We start from the raw sequence: 26584 nt of genomic DNA, 5'->3' as shown, positions 1-26584 counted from the left end.
AATGTGTCAGCCAGTTTGATCGACCACCCCACCGCCTGGTGAGCTATCTCTTGCCTCTGTAGCTCTCACTGACTGCAGAGCAGAATCTGCACTTTGTGGAATTCAGATCAACCAATGAATGGTTTCAGCCCTCTACAAAAATTGCTGGAGTTTGTTGGAAGAAACAGCACTCACGGACCCGGTAAGGGGAGGGGTGGGTGGGAAGCCAGGACCCCACACAGCAAGCCTCGCGAGAGTCGCTGTTCCCGCCATCATTATCCTTGCCACATCATTATTTACAGAGAATCTTACCACAAGGAGCTGCTGGAAATAATGACAAATGATAGGCACCTCCAAATGTATTTACAGAAAGATTAACACATTAGGAGTGCTTGCCTTCTCGACTTCTAGAGCTTACTATCCATGAGTAGCTCCATTTCTTCAGGATACTGGAAGGGATACACTTAGATGGAAGCAATACTGGGAGAGCAGGAGTTGGAGGAGAGTAAGGTCTATTGCAGAGTCTGCTTTAGGGGCCCAGACTTTGAATCTGGGCCAGTAATTCCTGGCCGAAGGTTTTCTGAAACGATTTATATCCCAAAGCATCCATGGTATTTTACTCTATGAAATCTTATTCTAAGAGTCAAGCTTTGAGAGAGGTGCCTAAACCTGCCCAACTGACTGGTCTAGTTACTTGCCAAGTTTATTTTCAGGAACTATTACCATATAAAGTTCAAGTTGGAGTGGTGTAGCCGGAAGAACCCATTGTAACGTTACTCACACAGCTGACCATAGACATGTTCCCCCACGCTTTAGAGGACGGACTCAACCTAAGCTGAAAGGTACCAACCCACCTGCTCTCTGCACGAATGGAAGGGCCGGGGAGAGAAGTCCCAGAGGCGCAGATAAGAAAACAAAAAACTTCCCACACGGTGCAATTATCCTACCATGAATGAATTTAGAGTAATTTTTCCCAAAGTGTATTCCTGAACACCTGATTCCTGGGAGAGATGTGGAGATTTGATAGAAGAGTTTCCATAAGTTGTATAAATTTGGAAAATGCTGAAAATGAAATCCCTTTCCAAGAGAGTCACAATGTGCACTAGTTAGCATTTCCAAGGCTCTGAGAAGTCCAACTGGAAAGAACCCTATTCAATTCAACTTTCCAAAAGGAATTGATCACAGAATCGATTTTCTCACGTCACCCACTACCAGAGGCAACACACAAAGTGTAATAAATAAACTTATTCTGGAGCCTAATTCCTGAGGCTTGAGTCCCAACTCCACCTCATTGCTAGTGCCGTGATCTTGGTCAAGGTAGTAACCTCCATACACCTTAGTTTTCTTATCTCTAAAATGGGCTCATGGCAGACTCTACCTGAAAGGGTCAAGTAGAGTCTAAGTGAGTTAATGTGAATAACATGCTCATCACGGAGTAAGCAGTGTGTCCTGGGAGCTATCTTGACCACTGCCGCCAGGAGGAGTGTTCCAAGAAGTGGTCATTGTTTGTAAGTTACAGCTCTTCTGTTTGTTTCAAGAACTAGTAACCGTGAGGAAAAGTCCAAAAAGAAAATTGTTTTTCCTTTCAGCAACAGGTTGTGCAAGACTCCTACAGAAAGATTTTAATAGGTTTCTTCCGACAAGTCATGTTATCACTGAATACCAGGGCTGTATAATGTAGAAAACCAGGCACAGCGCTAGACTAGGAGTACGGAGATGGAGACTACACACTCAGCCTTCACTGAAGAACTCTTGACCATGGGCAGGTCACTTAGTGTCCCTCACCTCAGTCCTCACATACAAGAATGAGGGCTGGATTAAGTTTATTTCACAATTTGTTCACTCACAAGGATCTGAGTTAAGGAATACTTTTAAATATAAATAATGTTTTCCAGATTTTACACACACACACACACACACACACACACACACACAGGTAAGTTACTATATCCACCTTATCCACTAGGACAAAGGATCACCACCCCTGCACTGAAAAAACCTACAGTGCCTAGTACAGCTAATGCTGAACGAATGCCTATTTAATAATAATCAAAAAAATTACAAAACCCCTAGACCTAAGACACACTGCTGAGTACAGCTAAGTTTACGTATTTCTGGAAAGCTATGAGTTCCACCTATAAAGAGCTTGCCGTTTAATTTGTGATGTAAGCAAATGATGACTAATTGTTACGGTTTCTTTTCCCAACCTTTCAATTTGAATCCCATAATTCAGGTGAGTTTTGTGGTATTATTTTACACAACAGGACCACACTAGTGTTCTATATTATTATAAAAAAGCTCTGTATTTGTTATAAAACAGATTTTATAAAGGTATTCAGGAACTAGGATGGAAGAGATGCCAAACTCAGTACCTTACGATTAAGGCAAGTATGCCCCAATCAACTTTATGTAGAATTTTAGGTTAATAAGAATTATCTATTAAATGAAAACTTCTTAACAAGTGAGGGGAAAGAGGCACACTTTGGAGCTGGTTGTAAATACCGGTGTTCGGTTTCCTTGTGTTCAAAGAAATTATTTACTCCTTTTCCTCCAAATAGACAGTTGTGTCCATTTCTTAAAGAGAAATGACCAAGAGCACACGGTTCTCCATGAAGCACACGGGCGTGAATAAGTATGTTCTATCATTGCTAATCAAACTGTAGTTCTCTCTTCTCACTGACAAAAGCAAGCCATGGATCATAGATGTGATCTCTAAAATCAGAATGTTCTCAACACCCGCCCTAATCCGATGTTAAGCTACCCGATCCGGCTGCTTGGAGACGGGGGATGTGAACACAGCGCTCACTGGGTACACCCCGGGTATCTAATCTTGGTGAAGAGTGTGCAGAAACTCTTGAAGATAAATCACTAGATCTTTAACATCTCAAAATAATTGTACATTTTCATCATTTCTCTTGGGGATGGCTTCATAGCAGCTACTCCTCACTTGGCAACTCTTTATCAGTAATGGAACGTTGGAAAATTTCAGGGGCGGCAGGGGTAGAGGAGGGCCCACGTAAATGGCATGGGTGATGTGACCAGGCAGATGACTAGCACGGATGTCTTCGGTTTGCAGAAAGTTTAATTTTAGTAGGTCTAAGAAAACAAGAAAGTCCTCCCTTCCTCGCCCGACTCTCCACTGTTCCTGTTGTAAATGCCTCGAGAGTTTGCAGGTGTCCGCCTGAGGGCAGGTCACGGAAAGTCAGTGAAAATCAGGGCACCCTCAACAACAGAAATTAACCTGCAGATCAGGCAGGCAAGTGTATATTTCAGAGAGCATTAATCTTTCTGGAACAATCAAACTGGACCTCATGAAATGAACAGGGACTCCAAACAACAAAAGCAACCAACAGCATCTATTCCAACATTGCAAATTTCTTAGATATTACAGATGTCACCCAACAGTGCGCGCATTTGCTTCCCATATGTGAACAAAACTGAGGCATCACAAGATAAATTTGAATGGAATGTTAACCTTCACTTAAATTTTTTTTTTTTTCTTTGCCTAGCTGACGACACAATTTTAGTATTATCACAACGGAGCTTCTGGCTGGAAAAAAATTAAATTAATGGATGGATTTAAAAAAAGCTTAGAAACTTAAAAAAAAATAAACAACTTTCAAATATCTGTACTTGATGGTGTCAAGAGCCAAGATGAATGTATTTCAATTGCAACTTCCAAACTAAACTCACAAATTACTACCATTATGCTAAGTGTTAGCTACCCCACTGTGCAGTTTTGCTTTGTGAATTTTTACCTTCCTCTATGAACACTTTTAGCCACTGATCGCACAGCCTTTCAATGTTTTCTGCCTTTTCCTTTAAATAAACTGGCTCTGGCTCCTTCCATCTGGTTCCCCTTCCGTCAGCAACCCTGCACCTGTTCACACCTCCTCTCCTGTTGGATTCCACTGAACATTTCCTCCTCTGCCAGGGCTATTCTGGCACTCGCAACCTTTCTGTCATTCAATCCATCTGTCAGAAGTGAACTTTGTTTACCGCAAGCTTCTGCTTTCTTCTTCAAGAAGCAAAGCCCCTCAAGGTCATTGTCAAATGAACTGTCGGCATGGATTTAAATCCTCTCCTGCTAACCAGCAGAAGATGAAGCTCTGTTGTGTAATGCACTTGTGAAAATTACTTTTGGGTTCGGGAAGACAATAATTTGGAGTCAAAGTAGTAAGACATGGTATTTTAATGATCATTTGTAAAACCAGACAGCTGATATGTATTTCCTTCATGTGTGTCTGCACTTCTTATTATATCGAGTATGAACTATATGTATAAGAAGCAAAATAAAAGTTTTTAAGTGAAATCAAAATATCATAAACAAGTTTACACTATGTAAAAATTGCTCCGTACTATACAGCATTAACTTGAGGAATAAATATTTTCACTAATGAATTAGCCAAGGGAAGGAGTATTCCAATTAAGAAATTTTACACTGAAATGCTTAAAATGTACAAATATGTACCATTTCAATTATAAGCTATATATTAACACGCAGCTCCATTACTGCTTTGAAAGACTGAACCCATAATACACAAATTGAGTATATTTTAAATTTCATCATTTAAAAAATAAACAGTTCTGCTTCAATAGTATTCAAATATATGTTGCCCAACAAGCACACCATCATCTAGCTAAAGAAATAGAAGTTGTACCAACAGGCTAGTTCTGGGGAGAAAATGAACTCATAAAAATTAGGTGAAAATTATACTCTCCAGTGAATTTCTTCTGTGCCATCCCCCGCTGTCAAGTAATCACTCTCCCTTCATAAATCGGACATGAAATCACTTTACGTTGCATTATTTCCCAGCATTTTAGGCAACTGTATTCTCTAGGAAAAAGGCAAAGCCATGCCTCGATTCAGTGTTCTTGCAAGGAAAAGGGAGATCACCTTTTTAGGAGAAAAGAGATGACACAAATTTGAACGAAAGCACTGTTACAAATAAATGTCAGCTAAATGTAAACCTAAGGGCCACTTCATTCCTAACACTGCTTTTAGATTTGGAGGAATTACCCCAAGATTTTGTCCTATTGCATATGCTTTTATTAAGCACAATTAATCAAGCCAGGAAAATTTTCTAAATCCTTTGTAGAAAAGGCAAACATTGAAGCTTTTTTCATGGACATGGAGTTGCAGGCAGCTTTTATTAATAAAAGCAGCCTAAAAACATGCAATCTAAAATTTGAATCTTTCGGGTTTGATTGATTAGATATTTGTAATTTACCCCCAAAAAAGGACTTTCTCAGAACAATTCTTCAGATGTGTTCAAGAAAATTATTGTGATGCTAAATATAAAAACAAAAACAAAACCCGACAAAGACAGCTTCAAATCCAAGTGTAGAGACATTCTTTTTTAGCTCGAATTTCAATTCTATTCTTCCTCTCCAAAATTCCCTATGTCCTAGAAATCTTTCTTATGTAATATATACAATGTAATTGAAGGTGTGGCTTTTGAACACCAAATATGAATTCTAAGAGGTGCTTCCTCCTCTATCTTCCCAAACATGGTATCGAAATAAATTGTTTTTATGTGGAGAAAATTCCAGAGCTAGTATCTAATTTACCCAGCAAGTCTGTTTAATATTTTTCTGGGTATTTTTTTTTTTTCTCTCTTCAGTATAATCCGTGCCTGACAACAGTTTGGTCACCTGGATGCCTGCTTCTGTAGCATGGAAAGGGTACTGGTCATGCGATCACTTCCGTGGTCTGGTTTGCTATCTAAAAGAAAGAAGTATTAGCAAAATGCTAGTTTCACAGGAGCTGCTTAAATCACCGTGAAGGAACGCTGCATTCTTAGCAAACTGCGTTTCAGAAACACACTAGTAGGCTTGTTTTAGAAAATGTATATGGCAAGAACGTAAACAAATGAAAAGCCGCTCAGCTGAACAGCACTTACACTCACACGCGGATGCGTGAGTGTGCACACACATCCACTTTTCCCCTCCATAAGTGCGGAAGAAAAAGAAAAGGGGAAATAGCATCACGATGGCTCCGAGTGAAGGAATTCGGAGACTCCTGTTAACCGTTATCTGCCTCAGGTGTAAGATGCTTGTTTTATCTTTGAAACAGAAAAACGAGGAAGGAGTTTTAGATACTTTGATACCAGCACCCGAAAGACAAATTTCACAGCAAAAATAAAGTGGCGTTGAAGCCATGTTGCTAGGTTTACTAGAGAACAGGGAAGCCGTTTCTAAGGGCCCTGCTAGGTGAGGACGAAGCGCTGATGTCACTCACATGCGTTCATACCAGTTTTCCCAAAGCAGCATATGGACGTAGGCTGGAAGGTAAAAATACTTCAGCTGCTTAATGGAGAACTGACCTGCCTTAATTTATCTACATTCTGAGTGAGACTAACGGTTCTGCTTTTCTAAGAACTGAAAATGATGAGCAGACAATGATTCTTCTCTGGTGTGTGGGTTTTTCTGCCTCTCTGTCCACACAGCCTTTTAACAACAGAGAGGGTACTCCTCCTTCCACTGCCTTCCTCGATTACCTAAAGACAAGCCCTTCTTTCAGATGGGAAAAATATTTGCAGGACTGCAGGACAAAGAACTGAGACATTGTCACAGAGTTGAGCAAAGGGGGAGAAGACAAATTTGCAAGAGTCTGTGAAGAGTAAGGAGAGACTAAATGACAACTTTAAATCTGCCACAATCATTTACTAATGTGCTGCTATATCAAATAAGTCTAATTTTTTGACAGCACCAAATTAGATTTATTGCAGAAACTGCTGCATAAATAGCATATGGCTATGTTATACCACCTATTTCAAATCCTGGTAATGTTTCCCCCTCCCCCTTCAAAATGAATAAATTGAGCCAAGCTACAAAGCTTCTGGAAAAAAAAGAGAGAGAGAGAGAGAGATACTAGTTCAAAAACAGATGTAGGAGATCTGGATTTCTTTGTTAAAGTAATAGTTTTAACATGAACGTCCCAACTCTATATTTAAAAAACATGATTTCTTAATGAGTTATTAAATTTAATAGATCATTTTCTCTCTCATTTCTTTCAGAATGACTTGATCTTATTTTTGTTTTAAGGTTTGGGGTTTCTGAATGATGCTTAGCTTTTTGACGTTCCATCGCAGTTTCACCAGGGGGAAAAGGAGGTCAAGCGGCTCCAGTTAGGTTCTGAGAAATTATTAGGCGTAATCGCGTGTATCGTCTGTGGGTCTGGGTCTTCGTTTGTCAAAGACATACGTGGTGGAAATCGTATCAAAAAGTCTCTTCTAATTTTAACTCCAGCCTTGGTACCAGAAACTCTCTGATGCATAAAATACATAAAGTGATCACTCCACGTGCCGCACTGTACACATTAGGACGGCGGGAACCTCACCCCTCCCAGCCCCCCGCCCCCAACTCCAAATGGCACAAAAAAATTAAAGTTCCACCGTAGCCGAGACGGAACACTCACGCCACACGTTTCGCGATGGACAATCCTTCCTTCCTGACTCTCTACCCCGATGGCCACCGCCCCCAACCCCCAACGGTGCTACAGTTCAACTCAGTTTTTCTCTTGGAACAAAAGTTTCCGCTCTTCCGTTGATGGGAAAGACATTGCAAGGTCTTATCTCAGACCAATGGGCACACCACTGCAAACATCATGGCACTCGGCTACCCCGCAGACTCCCTCTCTGTGGTCAGTCTTCCCAGCTGCCCTATCTGTTACTGTCTGATTAGTTCTGCTAAGGAGCCCCTCCCCTGCCAGCTTTCGGTGCCATCTGTTCGACACAAGATGGCTGCTGCCCAGCAACCTCGCACTGCCCTCCTACCTGGCACCCGGCTACCATCCTTACCCCAAAGTGCTAACACAGGTTCTCGCTGCTGGCAGAGTCAGGATTTCATTACTACTACTTTGACAAGTGCAGGGTTGTTTGTAATTTCTCTTTTATCCTGATTTTGATTGTACAACCACCTCCCACTGATTCAGTTTGCTTCAGTTTTGTTGCTCACAGATTTTACTCTCCACATTAATCTCCCTCTGGCATGTTACTGCATCTGTTCCCTTTTTTATTATTAATTTTCAAATTCCCACCATTTTTGACAAAAAGGAGGTAATCTACACTCTGTTTCTGCCCATTTCATTTTCTTTAATTTGGAAGATAAGTATGAAAGCATGCCAAAGAAGTTAATTCTCCGTTAACAGTTGATTTTCTGGCATCCCTACGCCTTTGTATATGAAAAACAGATAGGAATAAATGTTGACTGAATCACAACAACATAGTCGCAACCGTTCCTGAATTTAATGAAAAGCAAACATATGAAACGGCATCTCAAAAGTTTATTAGTTACATGAGTTGTCTCATGCTGTCAACCTCTCTTCCACTTTGAACAGAAAGCCTTTGTGCAAATCAGCCCGAGCGCAGGATCTGAATTTGGGCTCCCTTTGCAGATCCGACAGGGGCTCTGTTTTCACCGTGGATGAATTTTATCTAATTCCTTAATACAATTATCATCCTTCCTCACCCTAACGCTGTTGACTCATTCAGTAGTGCCTGATCCTGAATAAAGGCCTGATTTCAGAAAGGGGAAATGGGTCCAGAACTGCCATCCGTGCAACAAGGCAGAGCACAGAGAGCCCCCGAGCCCGCAGAGCTGCTTTCATTATTTCTCGTTGGGCAAACGGGCTGTATGAGGAGGGGCAAGGTGGTTTTTCCTCCAAAGACAAAGAGAGTTAGAAAATGGGACGTTATATATTTAACAATACACTCTCTTGGTGTCCCTGATTCGTCACGGCCGCCACCTTGCCAAAAAGGACTTCAGTAACTTGATCTTGTCTTAACTGCCCTCAAGTTTTCTAGCCTGAGCATAGCACTGGGATGGCTAGTGAATTGATTTTACACGAATTTGTATTAGTAGCATCATCTCCGAACAGATGAGTAACACCTCAGACTTACAGAACCCTGAATGAGTTTCAGTGATTTTCATACTCACATACATCCTCACAAAATTACAGTTAAGCTCGGTAGGAAATAAAGTGTGGTAGGAGACTTCTCCCAAGGTGACAGAAGGTCCTCAGAAGAAGAACCAGGACTGGTGTCAAAATCAAGCTATGCCCAGCCTGGCAAACCACACTTCCGATCCGCTGCTGGAAAACCAGCAAAACTCAAACCTGCCGAAACCCACTTTGAATGGCTCAACGCGAACACCCCATCACCTCCAGCCCTTGCATATATTCCAATAGTGACTTCTTACTCGATTTCATGTACTTCTTTTGTTGGTATGGCTACATTTAGAATAATTATGCCCTCACCACGGGGTGGAGGGGAAAGAGAGCCCTTCGTACTCTGCCTGGCTCTCCCCCCAACCAGGCTGGCCGGGCAGGAGACGCTCAGCCCTCCCTCAGGTGACCAGGCGCCTGCCGCGGACAGGTCATGCAGAGCCAAGGTCCCTCAGCTGGATGTCAGCAACACAGTCTGCTTCCAAATGTTCCCTGACCCGTTTGGTGCCCACTCTGAGTTCCTGAATTCAGGGAACTGTACTGGCCACTAAGCCGATCTCACAGAAGAGGAGCTTAATGATCTAGTTTTCCTTGCAGTGGGCCCTGGTCCCCCATGAGACCTGGCCCCGAGGAGGGCACCGAAGAAACTGGATATTCTCCAAACCTCCTCCTTTCTCAGGATCCTAAATATGAGCTTTGATTCCAACACCGAACATCAATGAGTCACTGTATAATCTACTTGTGGGTATCAGGGAAACATTAAATAACAAGTGAGTCATGCCCAATAATCGGTCTAGCCAACACTTCCAATTAGGAAGACGTGTTTTAAAAGAAATTAAACATCAAGTTGTTTTCATTTTTAATTTACCTTAATACTGCAGTTTGGAGCTTTCTTTTAGAAAAAGATTCCTACTTGGGGCTACTAAAGCCACAGCTCTAGGTTTTTGCTTTTTTCCCTCCTTCTATTTGCATTGAACTTGAAGTTCATTGTTGTTGAGTCGGCAAGTGCTGTGGGCAATCCTTTCTCCGTTTCCTCTGGGCTTCTTCAGAAAATGAGTTGGCCGGGACCACCACCACGCTCCAGGCTGTGGGCCTGTGTGGCAGGGGAGAGAAGACATCCCCGGTGTCGATTTTCATTGCACACACATTTGGGCTTCACAGAACGGAGAGGAGCGAGCCAGGAGAGTTAGGCAGAACCCACCCGTGGAGACACATTCTCTGGCAGCCTGCGACTCTAACCTCTCCCGCCCCGGGCCGCACCGGGACCAGGGTTCCTCGCCCATCAAACAGGTGGAGCCCAGGGCTCTCTGGCGGCCCAGCGTCCACCAAAACAAAATGAAACGCCTTTGCCTCCCTGGCTCTCCGACAGCCTGTTCTCTGGGGGGCCGGGCGAGGAGGAAGAGAGGACGTAATTTAAAACTACCAAGGCCATCTATTTCAAGACTTGAAGATGTTGGTTGCACATATATCCATTTAAAAGTATTTTTGACACGTTCTCTGCTTAATTTATTCATGAAAGGAGTACAAGGAAAAAAACAAGCTTAACTTTTAAATGGAAACTTGAGGCTAAAAATTCTTCAATAAAACTCAGGAGGGGGAAAAAAAATAAAGTTCAAGGAATAGCAAGTTTCCATGTCAGGGCTACAGTCCCCTTTACAAACGAAGAGAGAGACTGGAAGTTTGGGCTTCCGACCTTGTCACCTGAAAATGAGAGCAGGTCATTCATAATTTGCCCCGAAGAAGAAAGAGCAGAGGCAAAGTTATGCAATGTTCACGGAGAATGTGCTAGACGTAGCCTGACGCCAGAGACCTGCTCCTGGCCTCTGAACTGAGATTCTGCAATTCGAAGGGTATTTCTGCTTAGCTTTGAAATACATTTTTGCGTTGATTTGTGAACAGGAGCTTCACAGCACAGGCTCTGGAGTCGGATGGACCTGGTTCAAAGTCTGCCTCTTCTGCTCGGCTCCCTCCCCCCTTCCCGGCTGCCTGATTTCATGCCTCAGCTTCCCCGGGGCTTGCTGTAAGGACCGAGAAGGCAGGGTGTTTGACCTTCTCGTGTACAAGTTTAACTTCTTAAAATTTTATTTGCAAAACATGAGTTTGTAAAATGAAATAAAAAACAAATGACTAGATTTTTTTTTTTTTTTTAATTTTAAAAAGGATACAAGAAAAGGAAGGAAGGGAGGAAGGAAAAGGAAGAAAGAAAGAAAGAAAGAAAGAAAAGGAAGGAGTGGGAAAGAAAGAAAACCGACTGATCATGCCCTCGGTTGGATATTGTGCAATTTAAAAGTTTCCAAACACTCCATTTTTGCATTTGTCGCAGACTCATCATTTACAGCCTATCCCAGGCCACATTTCCTGTCGCACTGCTGCTGGGAACCAGGCGTAGTGCTTGGCCAGTGCCAGGGCTCGTTTATGCATCCTTTCTCCACCTCTCTTTTTAAGCGCTCTGAGAGTTCTCGAAAGAAAACCACAAAGCGATCCTGTGACGAACCCTGCCTCCTTGGCCTTGTAACGTGCTGACAATGGAGACTCTCACTCACACACCGACATGAACAGAGATGTACTCTTCTTTCCCGTCTTTGCACTTTGCTCCTCGAAGGAAAAATCAGGGATTATATATTTTTAAAAAGACAACAGAAGGGGACACCTGTTGTTTGACGTCTCCAGGGCCCCGGACCCCTGTTCCCCTAGTGAGAGCTCTTCCCCTTGCTCAGTGTCCCTCCTCTCCCTCACTCCAGGGCCGCTGCTGAGGCTGCCAATGTGCGCATCCAAGGGTTGGCTGTGTGATCAGCAGTGGGGGGAGCCAGGAAGTCACATTCTTACAGTCTGGGATCAAGGGCATCTCCTTTACCTTCAGTTCGGATGGAAGGAGATGACTTCATGGTGTGGGAGAATGTGAAGGAATGAGCCAACCTTGAGGCAGGAGTCCAGCTCTGGGATGGACAGCAAACTGGGGTGGCCCCGAGTCCCTGCTCCAGAGCCTGACGCCAGCTGCTTTTGGATTTTACATGGTCTGGTAACTGGAACTAATCAGTTCCCCCTTTCTGGGTTTCTGTTACCTCAACCCAAGTCCTGACTCCTGGTAACCGGAGAGGTCAAACAACTCCAGTCAAGAAAGCATTTGCAGTCATTACTGCACGGAAGCTCGATGCTCTGTGATGCTCTGGGGAGACCGAGTTCATCACCTCTCCCCAACAAATGAGCCTTCCGAACAGGATAAGCCGCTGCCCCCTCCAGTCCGCACTTTCTCACTTTCAGAAAGACACCAACACTGCCTTTCAATTATTCTCTGTCCGCGTCACAGGACACACCTGCCCATTTGGATCGGAAGAGCAGGAAGAGCAGGGGACCCCCCTTTCACGGGGCTCTCCGAGACTCCTGCTCTGAGGAATTCTCTGAAGCACCGAGCACTGAACACAGGGTTTAGGGGAGAGAGGAAGCACACATGTGAAAGGCAGCGCAGCCGAAGCCGAGCTCCAGCCTTCAAGTTGAAGGGCAGGTTGGCCTCCCTTCTGTGGCGCACTGAGAGCGGCTCCGTTCTCAATTCACTGGAACGTAAACAGGAGGCTGCCTGCGCTGATCCCCCTCCAGGTCCGGCCTGAGAAAAAGATAAAGCAGTCGAAAGAATATGCTTGAGTACAGGCACAGCCGTAGGTCTGGAGAAGAATGTTGGCTCCAGTAACCGGTCGACGACCATCACATGACCGCTCCGAAACGGGCTGTTCTAATCCATTGCGCCAGAAAGTGATCTACCCACACGGATGGAAGTGGTAGTCCTGTGAGAGGGACTAAAATCCCGTAGCTCTTTAAAAATGTTTGGACACGTCAAAAACCAAGTAGGCGAAGGAATTTCCACCTTCTTGGAAAGGCCTCGCTTTCCAAGGACAAAGGAAGCCAAGAAGACAAAGGAGAAGACCGCTGTGTTGCTGGTGTGGCAAGGGACGAACGCCACCGACGCCCAAACCAGGATGAAGACACAGCGACGTGTACTTCTCTCAGTGTCCTGGGGGCAGCTGTCACTTTATTACAAACGTAGGCTCCCCGTTCCTCCAGTTGAGTTCGCGCGAACGACTGCATTAGTCATTTTCCTAGGAATTTACTCGACTTCCGGCGGGATGGGACCAGTAGAGGCGCGGAGGGCAAACCGCCGGGGCTGAACACCTGCTTCTGTACCATGGCAGCTGTGGGACCTGACACGGATCCTTTCACTTCTCTGTGCCTGGGTTCCCTCAGCTGTAAAACAGGGGACTGCACCTTCTAGAGCTCTAGGCAGGGACTGGAGGGGCCCTAAATGAAAAGCACTGAGCTCAGGTCCCGGAACACAGAAGGGGCTGGGTAAGGGATGGCCAGGGCCCTGAGCCATGACCTCTGTCCTCATCTTTTTAAAGAGTTACTGCATGTAGCATAGTACCAGGCAGATCTTAAGATGGATATATTCTTAATCTCAGAGACTGATGCTCTTAGACAGTTCAAAGACAGACTGTGTGCTAATGTTCTTCATGTCTACAGGTGTGCCCTGCCAATGCCACGGTCTCCCCTATGGAGAATGACCTTCGTTCCCCTTTACCTGTTTCCACATGCCCCTGAGATCAGCAAGAGGCTATCTGTTGCTCTGTCCCTGGAATACTTTATCTGGGATTTCTCTTCTAGATCTTTTCTTTGATTTTACCAGCTCTTTGTGTATCTTCTTTTCTTCCCTACAGGCCTGTAAGTTTCTATCAGAGGGGCCACCTTTAATCATAGAGAATGCTAATTTGGAACTCCGGGTGTGTGTGTGTATGTGTGTGTGTGTGGTTTTTAAGGGAGCATATTTAAGTGAGAGCATGGTATATTTTACCAACTTTACTTTAATTGTTAGAATGAGTGTCATTTGATTCTCCTATACTTACATATGTATGGGCATACAAAGTTAAAAAAGAAAAAAGCTATTTCTGTCTTATCTCCATCTTATACTTTTTATCCTGATATATTTGGAAAAATATATATGTATATATATTAATGTTTATTGTTACTATACATATATGTATAGTAATGTGTATATGTATGAATATGTACTACAGAATAACATACATTGTTGTATGTATGTTTACATGTGTATTATATGTATATGCATGTCTATGTATGTATGTGTGTATAATAGCATACATTATTACTAATGTGTGTGTGTGTATGTGTGTGTGTGTGTGTGTGTGCATGTATAAATGTTTATTAATACTGGGATTTGAGGGTGCCTGGTGGCTCAGTCGGTTAAGTGTCAGGTCATGATCCCAGAGTCTGGGATCAAGCCCTGTGTCAGGCTCCCTGCTCAGAGGGGAGCCTGCTCCTCCCTCTCCCTGTCCCTTGGTCATGCTCTCTCTTGCTATGTCTCTCTCTCAAATAAATAAATAAATAAAACCTTTAAAAAAAATACTAGGCTTTGAAAGAACAGTCATAAACTTGTCATACATTGGCCATCCCTAAAATGACTTACTGAGCTCCAATTCTTTGCAAGGGGCTGGGCCAGATGCTCTGAGATACAGAACATTAATAAGACCTCTCATCCCTCATTTGAAGAGTAGCGCATTCCAGAAGGGAAGAAAAGCAAGTGCATAAAACCCTTCAGAGTAGTAACTCATTTTTCTCACATCTCCATTGTCTCTGTTTTGAGGAGTTCACTCTGGATGGAGAACCTTCTGCTCTGAGTGGGAGGGATTCCCCCTGTGGCAACGGGGCCGTCTGGGAGGGCTACAGTGGTAAAATCAGGATTTCAGAGTGACCTGGAAAAAGGAGGTAATATTATCATAGGGCTAGAGAAGGTCAAAGGGGTATTCTAGTTATAGAGAATAACGAAGGGAAAAAAAAGCCCCAAAGTGCAACTTGGCTTGTGACGGGAGCTCGTGACTATGACGTTGAAACTAGAAGGCTGGGACCCTGTCCCAGAACGTTACCTGCGAGTGGTCTGGACCTTTTGTAATAGTGTGATGCCAGGGAAGGTTTCAGGAGCAGGTGACAGAGTCAAGACAGTGGTTAGGAATACTGAACTGGCAGTGCCAGGTGAAAAGGGCTGGAAGGGTCCAGGACCCTGTGAGAGGTCAGCAGAGGCCAAGTTATGATGAGTGCAAATGGCACGTCTCCACGAAATCTCTCTGAAGTTCAAACTAAGAAAACATCTCTTTTTAAAAAAGATTTATTTATTTACTTTAGAGAGAGAAGGATGGGGCAGGGGTAGAGGGAGAAGGGGAAAGAAACTCAAGGGGACTCCCCGTTGAGCGCAGAGTCCGATGCGGGGCTCAATCTCAGGACCCTGAGATCATGACCTGAGCCAAAATCAAGAGTCAGATGCTCAACCAAAAGAACCACCCAGAGGCCCCCTGAGAAAACATCTTAAACAAAGAATACTCCTGGCAAATTCAATGCCCAACATCATGAAATGGGCAATTCATCATGGGATGTCATCAATCACCATGAGGATCACTGACAATCAGAGCTAGATGGAAACTTAGTCATCAGGTTGTAGCCTCATTTTATATGTAAACAAGCAGGCTCAAAGAATTAAGTAATGTGTCAAATGCTGCAAAGATGGCGAATGCCCAGGAGAAGATTCTAAAACTCGGCTTCCTCAACACCCGGATGCCTGGGGGAGTCCCCCTAAGAAAAGCATGTGGCTTTGCTCCAACATTCCGTATTCCTTCTTAGGCACAGATGACTCCTTCGGTCTCCTTGGCTGGTGGCTCTCCACTCTCCCACTCTTACGGTCACGGCCCTCTCACGCTTTCACCCGTTTCCTTGGCTACACCTAGTAGCTTTATGTAAAAGCATCCAAAGAAGAGAGAGACTCGGGTCCTGACCTTTTTCCTCAAATTGAACCTACACTGCACATCTCCACCCGAGTCCCAAAATACAATGTATTATTTCCCCCTTTTATTCCTTTTAAGTCCCTACTGAAAATAATAATTCACCTAGTTATCATAGGCTAAAAACATTGGAGTCATCTTTAATCCGGCCTCTCTCATTTGCGACCCTAAATTCCTCTCAAAGATGCTATTTCCCTTCCGTTTTACCAGCAAAGCCACGGCGCAGGACATCATTACTACCCCTCGGACGGGGACTTTTATTCTAATCAGGGGCCCTGTCAATCATCTCTTCCGCAGGTAATCTGTCTTCAATTACCCTTTATTTACCTTCTTTAAATACATATTTGGACCCCTTTAAAGTTCAAGCTCTCTTGACTTCTTACTTGAATTACACAGCCTCCTAACTGAGGGGTTAGTAAATTGCTAAGGGCCAGACAAGAAATACTCGAAGGCTTCGAGGGCCATACTCAATTCCGCCATGATAGCCCCAATACATAAAGGATAATCATGGCTGTGTCCAATAAAACTTTATTTATGCATATATAATTTTTATGTGTTATAAAACATTATTTTTCTTTTGTTTTTTTCCCCAGCTATTTAAAAAATACAAGAACCATTTTTAGCTCACAGACAGAAAGAGACAATGGGCCATATTTATAGGCTGTAGTTGCTGACTCTGCCCTAACTGGTCTTCCTGTTTCCTACATCAGCTCTCCAAGTTGACTCTCCACACTGCTGAGTCAAAATGCCGACCCAAAGACGTGATCATGTTGACAGCCTTGCTTAAAAATATATCAGGAGTGACCCATGACTCTCAGAATGGCCAAGACTCCAGAATACAGACAAGGCCCTTCCTCTAATCCGTGTTTGCCTTTTCCAGGCTTACCCCTGCCACACACCTAACCTGCCTGTAGAGTTTGTGTCCCGCCCCATCTTTGCGTCTCTGTATATATTGGTCCAGCCACCGGGGTACCCACCCCAGCTTCTTCCACTTTGAGAACTGCTATTCATGAGCTCATTACTCAAAATAACTACCAAACATCCCTCCTCCAGAAAGCTTTCCCCATCATCTTCACCTCCAGTGTAGTGAGCGAATTCTCCTTATGTGGTCCTGTGGTAGCTGTATTTCTATTACTGCAGTATTCTCACACTTGATTATAACTGCATATATGCAGCTGGCTTGGTAGAGTGTGAGAAGCCTAAGGGTTAAAACTGAATCTGATTTTTTTTTCTCCCTAGAGAAAAAACCAAGACCAAGCAATGCACCTGAAAGATAGTAGGTGTTCAATAAGTATCTGCTGACTGGGTGAACGTTACACTTACTGGCTGGGTCTTTCAATAAACGTTGAATTTCTGTTTTCTGTTTTTAAAAGTAATCCCTATGCCCACATGTGGGGCTCGAACTCACAACCCAGATCAAGAATCACATGCTGTACCGACTGAGCCAGCCAGGCACGCCTCTATTTTCCATTTTTAAATCTAATTAGACAGTAAAGGGAAATAACAGACACGTGATAGCTTATTTTTCTTTCAGACGGATCTACATATCAATACTCCAGTTTTTAAATTTTCTTCGCCCTGGGAGATCTGCATTCTTCATCGTTACTTGTAACATGGCTTTCATATTTGATTTTAAACTTTCTGCAGACTCCGTCATTTGAAATGTTTACATTAACACTAAGCTACCTGTGTGGGATTTATTTATTTCGGCTGGTCTACGCGAGGAAAGAAAGACATAATGTTTCTCAGTCACACACTTGACTGTACTGAATCAATAAAGACTGTCGAGGAAAAGCAAACTCTAAAAAAACCCAAAAAAAGTCTATCAGAAATATTTAGCCCAACAACCAAGCCACATTTTCAGTGCAAAAGAGAGCTACACGCAGTTCTCTGCATTTTTAATTGTCATCTTTAAATTTATGAATGTGGATTTTATAAAACACGAACACAGACTAAATGTGAAATGCTTACAAAAGAGTACTGCACTTAGAAAATGGGTAATTAAGTTTTATTTTTCCCTAAAACTAGTTTTCAATTTTTGTGGACTTGCTGTAAATAAAGCTCAACAGAAAAAGCTTTCTATGGAACCAAGCAAAACCGTTTTTCTCAAGAACAAAAGAATTAGTTACCACTGGTCCATTTTCAGCAGTTGCTGTACCTTAAATATGCTCTATTTGCAAGAAACTGGTCTTGTCAGACAGTACAAATTGATACTGCACAGGAAAATTCCCTGGAGGACTCTGACTTCAGAAATTAACTCTCTGAATAAGACAGAATAGCGAAGGGGACAAAACCAGCATTAATATTTATTTACCGAAGCTTAGCCACACTGAGACTTTGAAAGCTGTCCTATTTCTGTGGGTTAGTAGTGCTTAGCACACAAATGCTTGTTTCCCAACAGAAGTCTGACAGGAGAAAAACTATTAACTATCATGATGAAGCTAAATTTCGAAACTTCTGGGATTAAATAATCCATAGGATCGGTTTTAACATTTTACGTTCTCAGATCAACAAGATAATACCTCGAATGGGCACTAACAGAACCATTCTTATTCTAACGTATTAGGCAATTTCTTCTCATAAAAGTGTTTTATCTCTTGGGATTTCTCCAGATCACATGTGTATAAAGGATTTCTTTTCTTTCTTGCTTGTTCCCTTTCCCGTCCTTTACTCTTTTACTGTTTAAAAAGGGGAGTTGGCAAGCCATTTGGAATATTATCATAACAAAATGTTTTTAACAAAGTTTGATTTTAACAGAACTGGAGGCATCTTAACACTAACCCAAAACTTTGGGAGGTTCACCAACCTCTAGGATATTTTTTTCTCGAAACGCAGGCTGTTCAAGTGGTGCTTTTCTCCATCTGTTATCCTACCGTGCTCAGAATTACATTGTCATATTTAATGTAAAAGGGATCAGTCCCCTTTCATAGTTTAAATTCAACATATTACTATGATTAGAAGACCAGCGTTTTTCTATTTGTGAACCAAACTGAAGCTCATAAACTTCCATGTGTATTTAGACAAAGTTCTCCATAAAAACTGAAAAACTCTTCAGAACTGAACAAACCCAAATGCTTGCTGTGAAACATGAAAAACTGTACTAAAACCCGAAGTGAGAAGAAACCACTTCTCTGGTAATGTGAAATTTCTGCTACCTCTATCTGAATTTCCTCTGTGTATGTGCATTTGTGTGTAGGCGTGCGTGCGTGTGTGCGTGCCTTTTCCATACAGCGGATTATATAGTGCTGCTACCTAAAATGTCTCCTTGTCACCTAGGGCTGAGCCACACGTTCCCTAAAGTTGTATGACATTGATAATCACGTCGCAGTATCGTGTGACAGAAACCATGTAACTCGAAACCACAAGAGCACGGTTATAATAACGGTTTGAATGCGAACACTGTCAATCAAGCTCATCTCTCACTTCTATACCTCCTTAGGACTCAAGTTCTGTATTTTCTCTCCCTTCCATCTCAGCCTGCACCCGAGGGTGTCTTTTGTCTCGTTCACCACTGACAGTATCTGATTCTTCTCCTAAATATATTCCTCAGATCTTTCACTTCGACATTTTTATTAGACACAGAATTAACAGGAGAGGTAGTGGCGGTGGTAGGAGAAATATGTCATGTTGCTCCTATTGGTAGAGAACCTCCTAAATATTTGAGCATTGTCGATGAAAGGTTTTGTAATATATCAGTAATTCCCTGCCACACTTATCATTCACATGTCTGGGTGTTTTGCTTACCACATCTCCACTTTTCTTAATATGCCTGAAAGCTGTGTGTGAATCGAATGACTAAGACTAACTCGAGCAACTGTTGGGAAGCCGGCGGCAGAAACCAGTGGGACGGAATGGGGGCTCTGGCGCGTGATGGGATTAGGGAGTACCTGGTGAGGTGCAGTTGGCGCTCGGATTCGCTCAGCAGCTCTGTCAGTTTCAGGCACTCCTCTCTGGCCCGGGCTGCCTTCTGCTGCTCCTGTTCCAAGTGCTGCCTGCTTTCACTCACTTCTGATCTCAATTTCTCTATTTCCTTAGGTGGAGGGGAGAGGGGGGGAAGCATCCGTATCAACTATATGCACTTGAGTTCAAAATTCTCTCATTTTTATGTCTGCTATGAATTTTAATGTGATGAAAAATTATTAGAAAACTGAGGCTAGCTTCCATTTTATGACAAAGGGAATTAACACAGCCAAAAATGCACATTAGTGAGGTTTTTTTGGATCGGAAGATGAAGTCTAATTTCAGGAATGAAATGATTAAATGAGAGGAGTCAAAATGGATAGTCTGCACTTTCACTCTTAAGTCTCGGTCCCTTTAAAAAATATGAACTTAAAAATGTTACTACTTTAAAAATATAACAATTTTGTTTGTGAGATTAGATCAGATCCATGCAGTGATTTACATCAAATACGTGATTACTCTGAAAGGTATATTTATGGTTTCATTTGGATGTTATGAAAGCCTAATTAAAGGGTAAAATAATACATCTTTTCAAAAAATGTGAGGTGTAAAAGAAGGCATCATTATGATGCTCAATATCACTTGGGGAAAAAATATTTTAGGAAAAAATATGGCACAAGAACCTTAAGCCTTTAGAGCACATGAGATTTCTGAGATAAAATCATATTACACTAAAATGGTACTAAAAGAGGTAACAAAAGCACTCTAAGACTAATAAATATGAACATCTAAAATAAATGAAAATTTATGATAGTTTATTATTTGGTCTCAGGATGAAATTATCCTTATCTTACTGAACCTCAAATATTTCAAAGCAAAAATACCTTATATAGAATGCATGCTTTAAATAATTTATACACTAAAGCAGAAATACTTATCATGGAACATCTACAATTTAAAAAAAAATAAAAGAAATATTCAGAGTGCTTAAACCAGAAAATCAAATAAAAGGGAGTAAAAGGTAGAAACATTTTCACATTCAGCAGAAAGCAGGAAGCAATTTTAATTCACAAAAATGCAATCTCCTTTTGGAAAACAAAGTCATATCTAAGTAAAGTGTTTTAAACTTATATTTAAGTACATTTCAAATTTCCTCGCATCATTACACAACATGCTGAGCACTTTCCAACTGCATTTAATACATTAGGCAAGATAAAATAATGATTTGGGTTTTTCTGACATTTACTACACCATAAATATTCAGTTTATCCCCATCAAAACCATATATTACCCATAATTTAATAAAACAACTTATAACTAGTTCTCAAATATTTTTAGTTTCAAAAACCTACACAATAACGAGTCTATCACTTCTACTCAGAGTAGATTTCCTATATATTTCAGATCAGAATACTAACTGCCACTGATCTGTTTCTGTAAAATATTTCAAACTGATAAAGTTATACCAATTTATTTCTAATCCCATAATTTAATATAATTCAAGATATGAAAAAACATCAGTCAATTAAGTTTTATTCACCTAACATGCAATTAACAAAAGCAAATGTGTATAGAATTGGAAATAATGTTGACTTTCAACTTCAAAAATTCACTCACTAATTTTGTACACAATGCTATATGCAAGAAACCACCCTGGGTATTATGGTGAGCTCAGAGGGCTTCTATCACTATACTCAGGAGTTAACAATTCAGGTGGGTAAATGAGATGTACACACACACACAAAAAAAAACTATCAAAATACAAAGCACATAAGAAACAAGTGAGTGATAAAGAAAATCTGTGCTTCAGAAGGTCAGATTAGGGATATATTAGCATGGTCAGGAAAAGTGGGCAGAAGGTAAGGGCACATTAACTCATCGAATGACAGATGAGACCGCATCATGAAAGGTCTTGACTTACTTCCAGATTAATAAAGCTGTATTTTTCTTATAGATAATGGAGAGATATTAATGGCTTAAACAATTCAATATGAGAGAAGTTCCTCTTTAAAACAACTGAAGCCTTGTTTATGAGTAATTTAAGATGGCAGAGGTGGGCGGAAGGGAGACCACGAAGAGAGTTGCAATATTCTAGACGTGAGAATAGAGACACTTCAAATGAATGTAAAGTTGGTGAATACATGGAAATAAAAGGAGAGGTATCAGGAGATACCAGAGGCGATTCCAGAGTTCTGAATTTAGAAGATACCAAAAAATAACAGAAAATGTATAAAATCCCAAAGTTTCTTAAAGAGAAAAGATGTGACAGTTTTTATAAGCACTGTGTGGTAATTGCCTTTGGAGTACAAATCAGCTGCTTTCTTGTTCTCCTATAACAAAAAGTCAGAAGCTGCACTGAAAGCCAATCAAACACAGAAAGAAAACCATGGGCCTCCGCTTATTATCATGAGCACTGGATGTTGCATGTAAGTGATGAATCACTGAATTCTACACCTGAAACCAATTTTACCATATATGTTAACTAACTAGAATTTAAATAAAAACTTGGAAAAAACAAAACACACATGGGCCCCAAAGTCAACACAAATCAGGGCTTGAGACACAGCTCTGGCACTTTCCAGTCCTGTGACCTTGGATAAGTCACTCGACTGTTAATCACATTCTGCAGTTTAACACAGGAGTAATGGCAGTAGCAAGCTCCCAAAGCTATCGGGAAGATTAAATGAGATGCTGAGTACTTATAAGAGTGTCCAGCACATCTGAAGAGATGAATAAAACACAGCTAGTATAATTATTGCTGCTTGTTTTCTCTATTGATCTTTCAAAGAGAGCAAGGTGGGGTAAGTAGAAAAATGGACAGGCCAAAGGATATATGGCTATCACCAGAGTTCTTGACTTAATTCAGTAAAACTTCCCCCAGATTTCAGAGGAAAACTGAATAAAACTTTATTACAGTTGCAAAATGCAAAAAAGCATTTTTCTTAGGAAGATGGAAAATTACTGCCTGCTTCTGATTGTCTGTGCCAGAAAAAGAGCTTATTGGTGCAGATCATCAAAATCAACAAATAGTCTAACCAGCTGGACCAGGGCTCAACACTTACTCCCTGAGTCAGGAAAATCTGCCATGGCACCAACTCCAACAGTCAGAGGAGGGATCTCTTGCCAGAAATGCCATGCTCCCCCTGGCAGGATAACCCTTCGCCTCACCCAACTAGGTCAACACTGCTTGCCTGGCTGTATATAGTGGTTCTAAGATAAAGGACCAACAGTCAGAGGCCAGTGGTACAGGACTCCCAAAGTACTCCATTAACCTGCAATGTCTACAGTGCAGTTTGGTGCACCCATCTTCTGGCTACCTAGGCAAACACAAGTCCAGAGAGCATTACACTTTACCAAAAGATATACTTCCAGTCCTGAATGTAACCACGAGAACTAAAAGTAGAATCTGTTAAAAGTGGCTTTCTCAGGAGCATTGTACCAAGGATCAGATATGGAGAAAGGCAGACTTTTTACTGTTTATAGTCTTCTATACCACAGGAAGTTGTTTTTTTTTTTTTTCTTCTTGATCATGGACATATGTAACTTTATTTTTCTTATTCATGAGTTTTTCGTATCAGGGTAATTTGCCTGATTTAAGTCAAATAGTATTCAATGGCTCATAACAAAGAAGGCAGTACCCATGCTCTACCCTGTACCCATCTCCAAGCCTGATCCTCAATGGCACACCCTGCCTTCTTTCCTGATATTTATCTTCATATTTCATATGACATACCTATAATGCTATTTCTTGATTTTGCAATATTAAACATTATCTACTAACTTCCTACAGTGAAAAAGTAACAATTTAGGTCACTCAACAGACTTATCTCATACTCCCATCTAACAATTCTGGTTAAATCATTAGTCACTAGTTCATTTATAATGATTATAGAAATATTGTTCACTCCTGAGACAAATATTATTTTGATTCAATTTTTATGCAAGATTTTATTATTTCTGGAATTAACTGCCTACTTTTGAATAGCTTTTTTTTTTTTTTTTTAGGTACCTGACATTTCTTCCCCAATGTTCAAACATCTGTCAAATACCCGTCAATATTTTATTTTCAAATAATAAAGCACATCAGAAAAATAATCCGTTCCTTTTAAATTTTCCCTCTAGATATATTCTTCTTGGCCTCATTGATCTCTGTCTTGGGTTAAGCCTTAGTCATGATCCTATTAGAGTTTCCTATTTTCTGGCTGGTAAGTCATCCCGTTTTTCAGTTTACTTCCTTTTTTAGTTAAAGTACATTCTCCAGGTAACTTTTATAAGAAAGAATATATGAATAATACATTTTTAAAGTATCTGCATACCTGAAAATGTCATTTTTCTATGTATCCACTTGATAGTTTGGCTAGGTATAAAAAAAATCTATGTTGAAATTAATTTTTACTCAGAATTTTTTTTTGAGGTTAGTTTTATTTTTTATGTTTTAAATTTTATTTTGTTTTTCCAGTATTCCGAGATTCATTGTTTATGCACTGCATCCAGTGCTCCATGCAATATGTGCCCTCCTTAAACCTACCACCAGGCTCATCATCCCCCAAAGCCCTCAGTTTGTTTCTCAAAGTTCACAATCTCATGCTTCATCTCCCTGTCCGATTTCCCTCAATTCACTTTTCCTTTCCTTCTCCTAATGTCCTCCATGTTATTCCTTATGTTCCACAAGTAAGTGAAACCATATGATAATTAAGTTTCTCTGCTTGGCTTATTCCACTCAGCATAATCTCCTCCAGTCCCATCCATATTGATATAAAAGTTGGGTATTCATCGTTTCTGATGGCTTGGTGATATGCCATTGCATACAAGGACCACATCTTCTTTATCCATTTGTCTGTTGAAGAGCATCTTGGCTCTTTCCACAGTTTACCAATTGTGGCCATTGCTGCTATGAACATTGGGGTACACATGACCCTTCTTTTCATTACATCTGTATCTTTGGGGTAAATACCCAGTAGTGTAATTGCAGGGTCATAGGGTAGCTCTATTTTTAATTTCTTCAGGAATCTGCACACTGTTTTCCAAAGTGGCTGCACTAACTTACATTGCCACCAACAGTGTAAGAGGGTTCCCCTTCCTCCACATCCTCTCCAACACTTGTTGTTTTCTGTCTTGTTAATTTTGGCCATTCTAACTCGTGTAAGGTGGTATCTCAATGTGGTTTTGATTTGATTCTCCCTGATGGCTAATGATGATGAACATTTCCTCATGTGTCTGTTAGCCACTTGTATGTGTTCTTTGGAGAAGTGTCTGTTCTAGTCTTCTGTCATTCCATCCACTGGGGATGGAATGCACTATCTCTTCCTAATGACTTTGGACTTGGCCATGTGATTTCACTTGGCCAATAGAATTTTGTGACTATAATTTAAGCGTAAGTCATAAATATGTTTATGTGGTTTGGCTTTGCTTTTGTATTCTGGTGATTCTCCATTAGAAAAGAATGCCCTGGACAGCTGCTACCCCTTTAGCCTGGACTGAAGAATAAATACCTGTGGAGCAGAACCAAACCCAAATCACGTTTTTCATGTGATTGTCTGTTTTTTGAGTACTGAGTTTGAGGAGTTCTTCATAGATGTTGGATATCAGCTTTTTGTCTATAGTGTCTTTTGTGAATATCTTCTCCCATTCCGTGGGTTGCCTCTTTGTTATGTTGACTGTTTCCTTTGCTGTGCAGAAGCTTTTGATCTTGATGAAGTCCCAAAAGTTCACTGTCGCTTTTGTTTCCTGTGCCTTTGGAGACATGTCTTGAAAGAAGTTGCTGTGGCCAATGTCGAAGAGGTCACTGCCCATGTTCTCATCCAGGACCTTGACAGACTCCTGCCTCATGTTGAGGTCTTTTATCCATTTCTCTACTCAGGATTTTTAAGGGGCTACTCCACTGTCTTAAAGATTGTAATATTGCAATTGATAAGTGCTATGCTATTCTGATTCCTAGTACTTGGTCTCTGATTTGGTTTTTTGTTTCTGAAAGCTTTAATAGTCATTTCTACTTTCCCCTGGCATTTTGAAATTTTACAATGTTGGACCTTAGAATAGGCCTTTTTTCATGCTTTGTGCATGAAAGGTTTTCAGTGGGCCCTTTTCAATCTGGACACTTATTTTCTTCAGTTTGGGGAATTTTTCTTGTATTATTATTTTAAAATATTTTGATGTCATACATTTTAATATTTCCTCTTCTTGGAACTCCTGGACATTGGTTTTTGTCTCCATTGGATTTATCATCTAACTTTTTTCTATTTTCTATTTCACTATCTTTTGATTCTAACTTCTAGAAGATTCTCTTGACGTCATCTTTCAAAGCCTCCACTGAATTTAAGAAAAGATTTCTGCCACAATTTTCATTCCCAGGAGATCTTTCTTGTTTTCACTGTTTTATATAGCAGCTATTTTTATCTAATGGATATATTTTATTTATTAGAATATTATAGTATTTTAAGTGTTTTCCTCTACTCTATTATATATTGCCTCAATTTCTTTTTTTCTGCTTGTCTATTTTTAGACAATCCCTTATATTAGAGGCTTTCTTCAAATGCATGGTGATACTTGGCTATCATTTCACATTTTGAATGAAGTAGTGAACAAAGAATGGTTTGGGGGTAATGTGATACTTTACATTATTGTTCAGAAAATTTTCACTCCTATCTCCCTGGGGATGGCATGGATTTACTTCTTTGGACAATCATGGGGATGGAATGCACTATCTCTTCCTAATGACTTTGGACTTGGCCATGTGATTTCACTTGGCCAATAGAATTTTGTGACTATAATTTAAGCGTAAGTCATAAATATGTTTATGTGGTTTGGCTTTGCTTTTGTATTCTGGTGATTCTCCATTAGAAAAGAATGCCCTGGACAGCTGCTACCCCTTTAGCCTGGACTGAAGAATAAATACCTGTGGAGCAGAACCAAACCCAAATCA

The 26584-nt window shown here is 41.1% G+C and overlaps 1 protein-coding gene across 12 annotated transcripts in view; it reads right to left on the bottom strand.

The window, feature by feature from the left end:
- The window catches only part of SDCCAG8 (SHH signaling and ciliogenesis regulator SDCCAG8), a 229449-nt gene that overhangs the window by 97653 nt on the left and 105212 nt on the right, over positions 1-26584 (bottom strand). For all 12 annotated transcript variants that reach the window (XR_009406554.1, XM_059412519.1, XM_059412520.1 and 9 more), the window contains one exon: positions 19650-19792. Coding sequence is in view for 11 of the 12 variants with exons in the window: in XM_059412519.1 (XP_059268502.1) it covers positions 19650-19792 (143 nt within the window). In the remaining variant the exon portion in view is untranslated. The remainder of the gene's footprint in view (positions 1-19649; positions 19793-26584) is intronic.

This window comes from Mustela nigripes, chromosome 10 (assembly GCF_022355385.1).
Source record: "Mustela nigripes isolate SB6536 chromosome 10, MUSNIG.SB6536, whole genome shotgun sequence".
Classification (NCBI taxonomy): domain Eukaryota; kingdom Metazoa; phylum Chordata; class Mammalia; order Carnivora; family Mustelidae; genus Mustela; species Mustela nigripes.
This window is presented reverse-complemented; position numbering and strand designations above follow the sequence as displayed.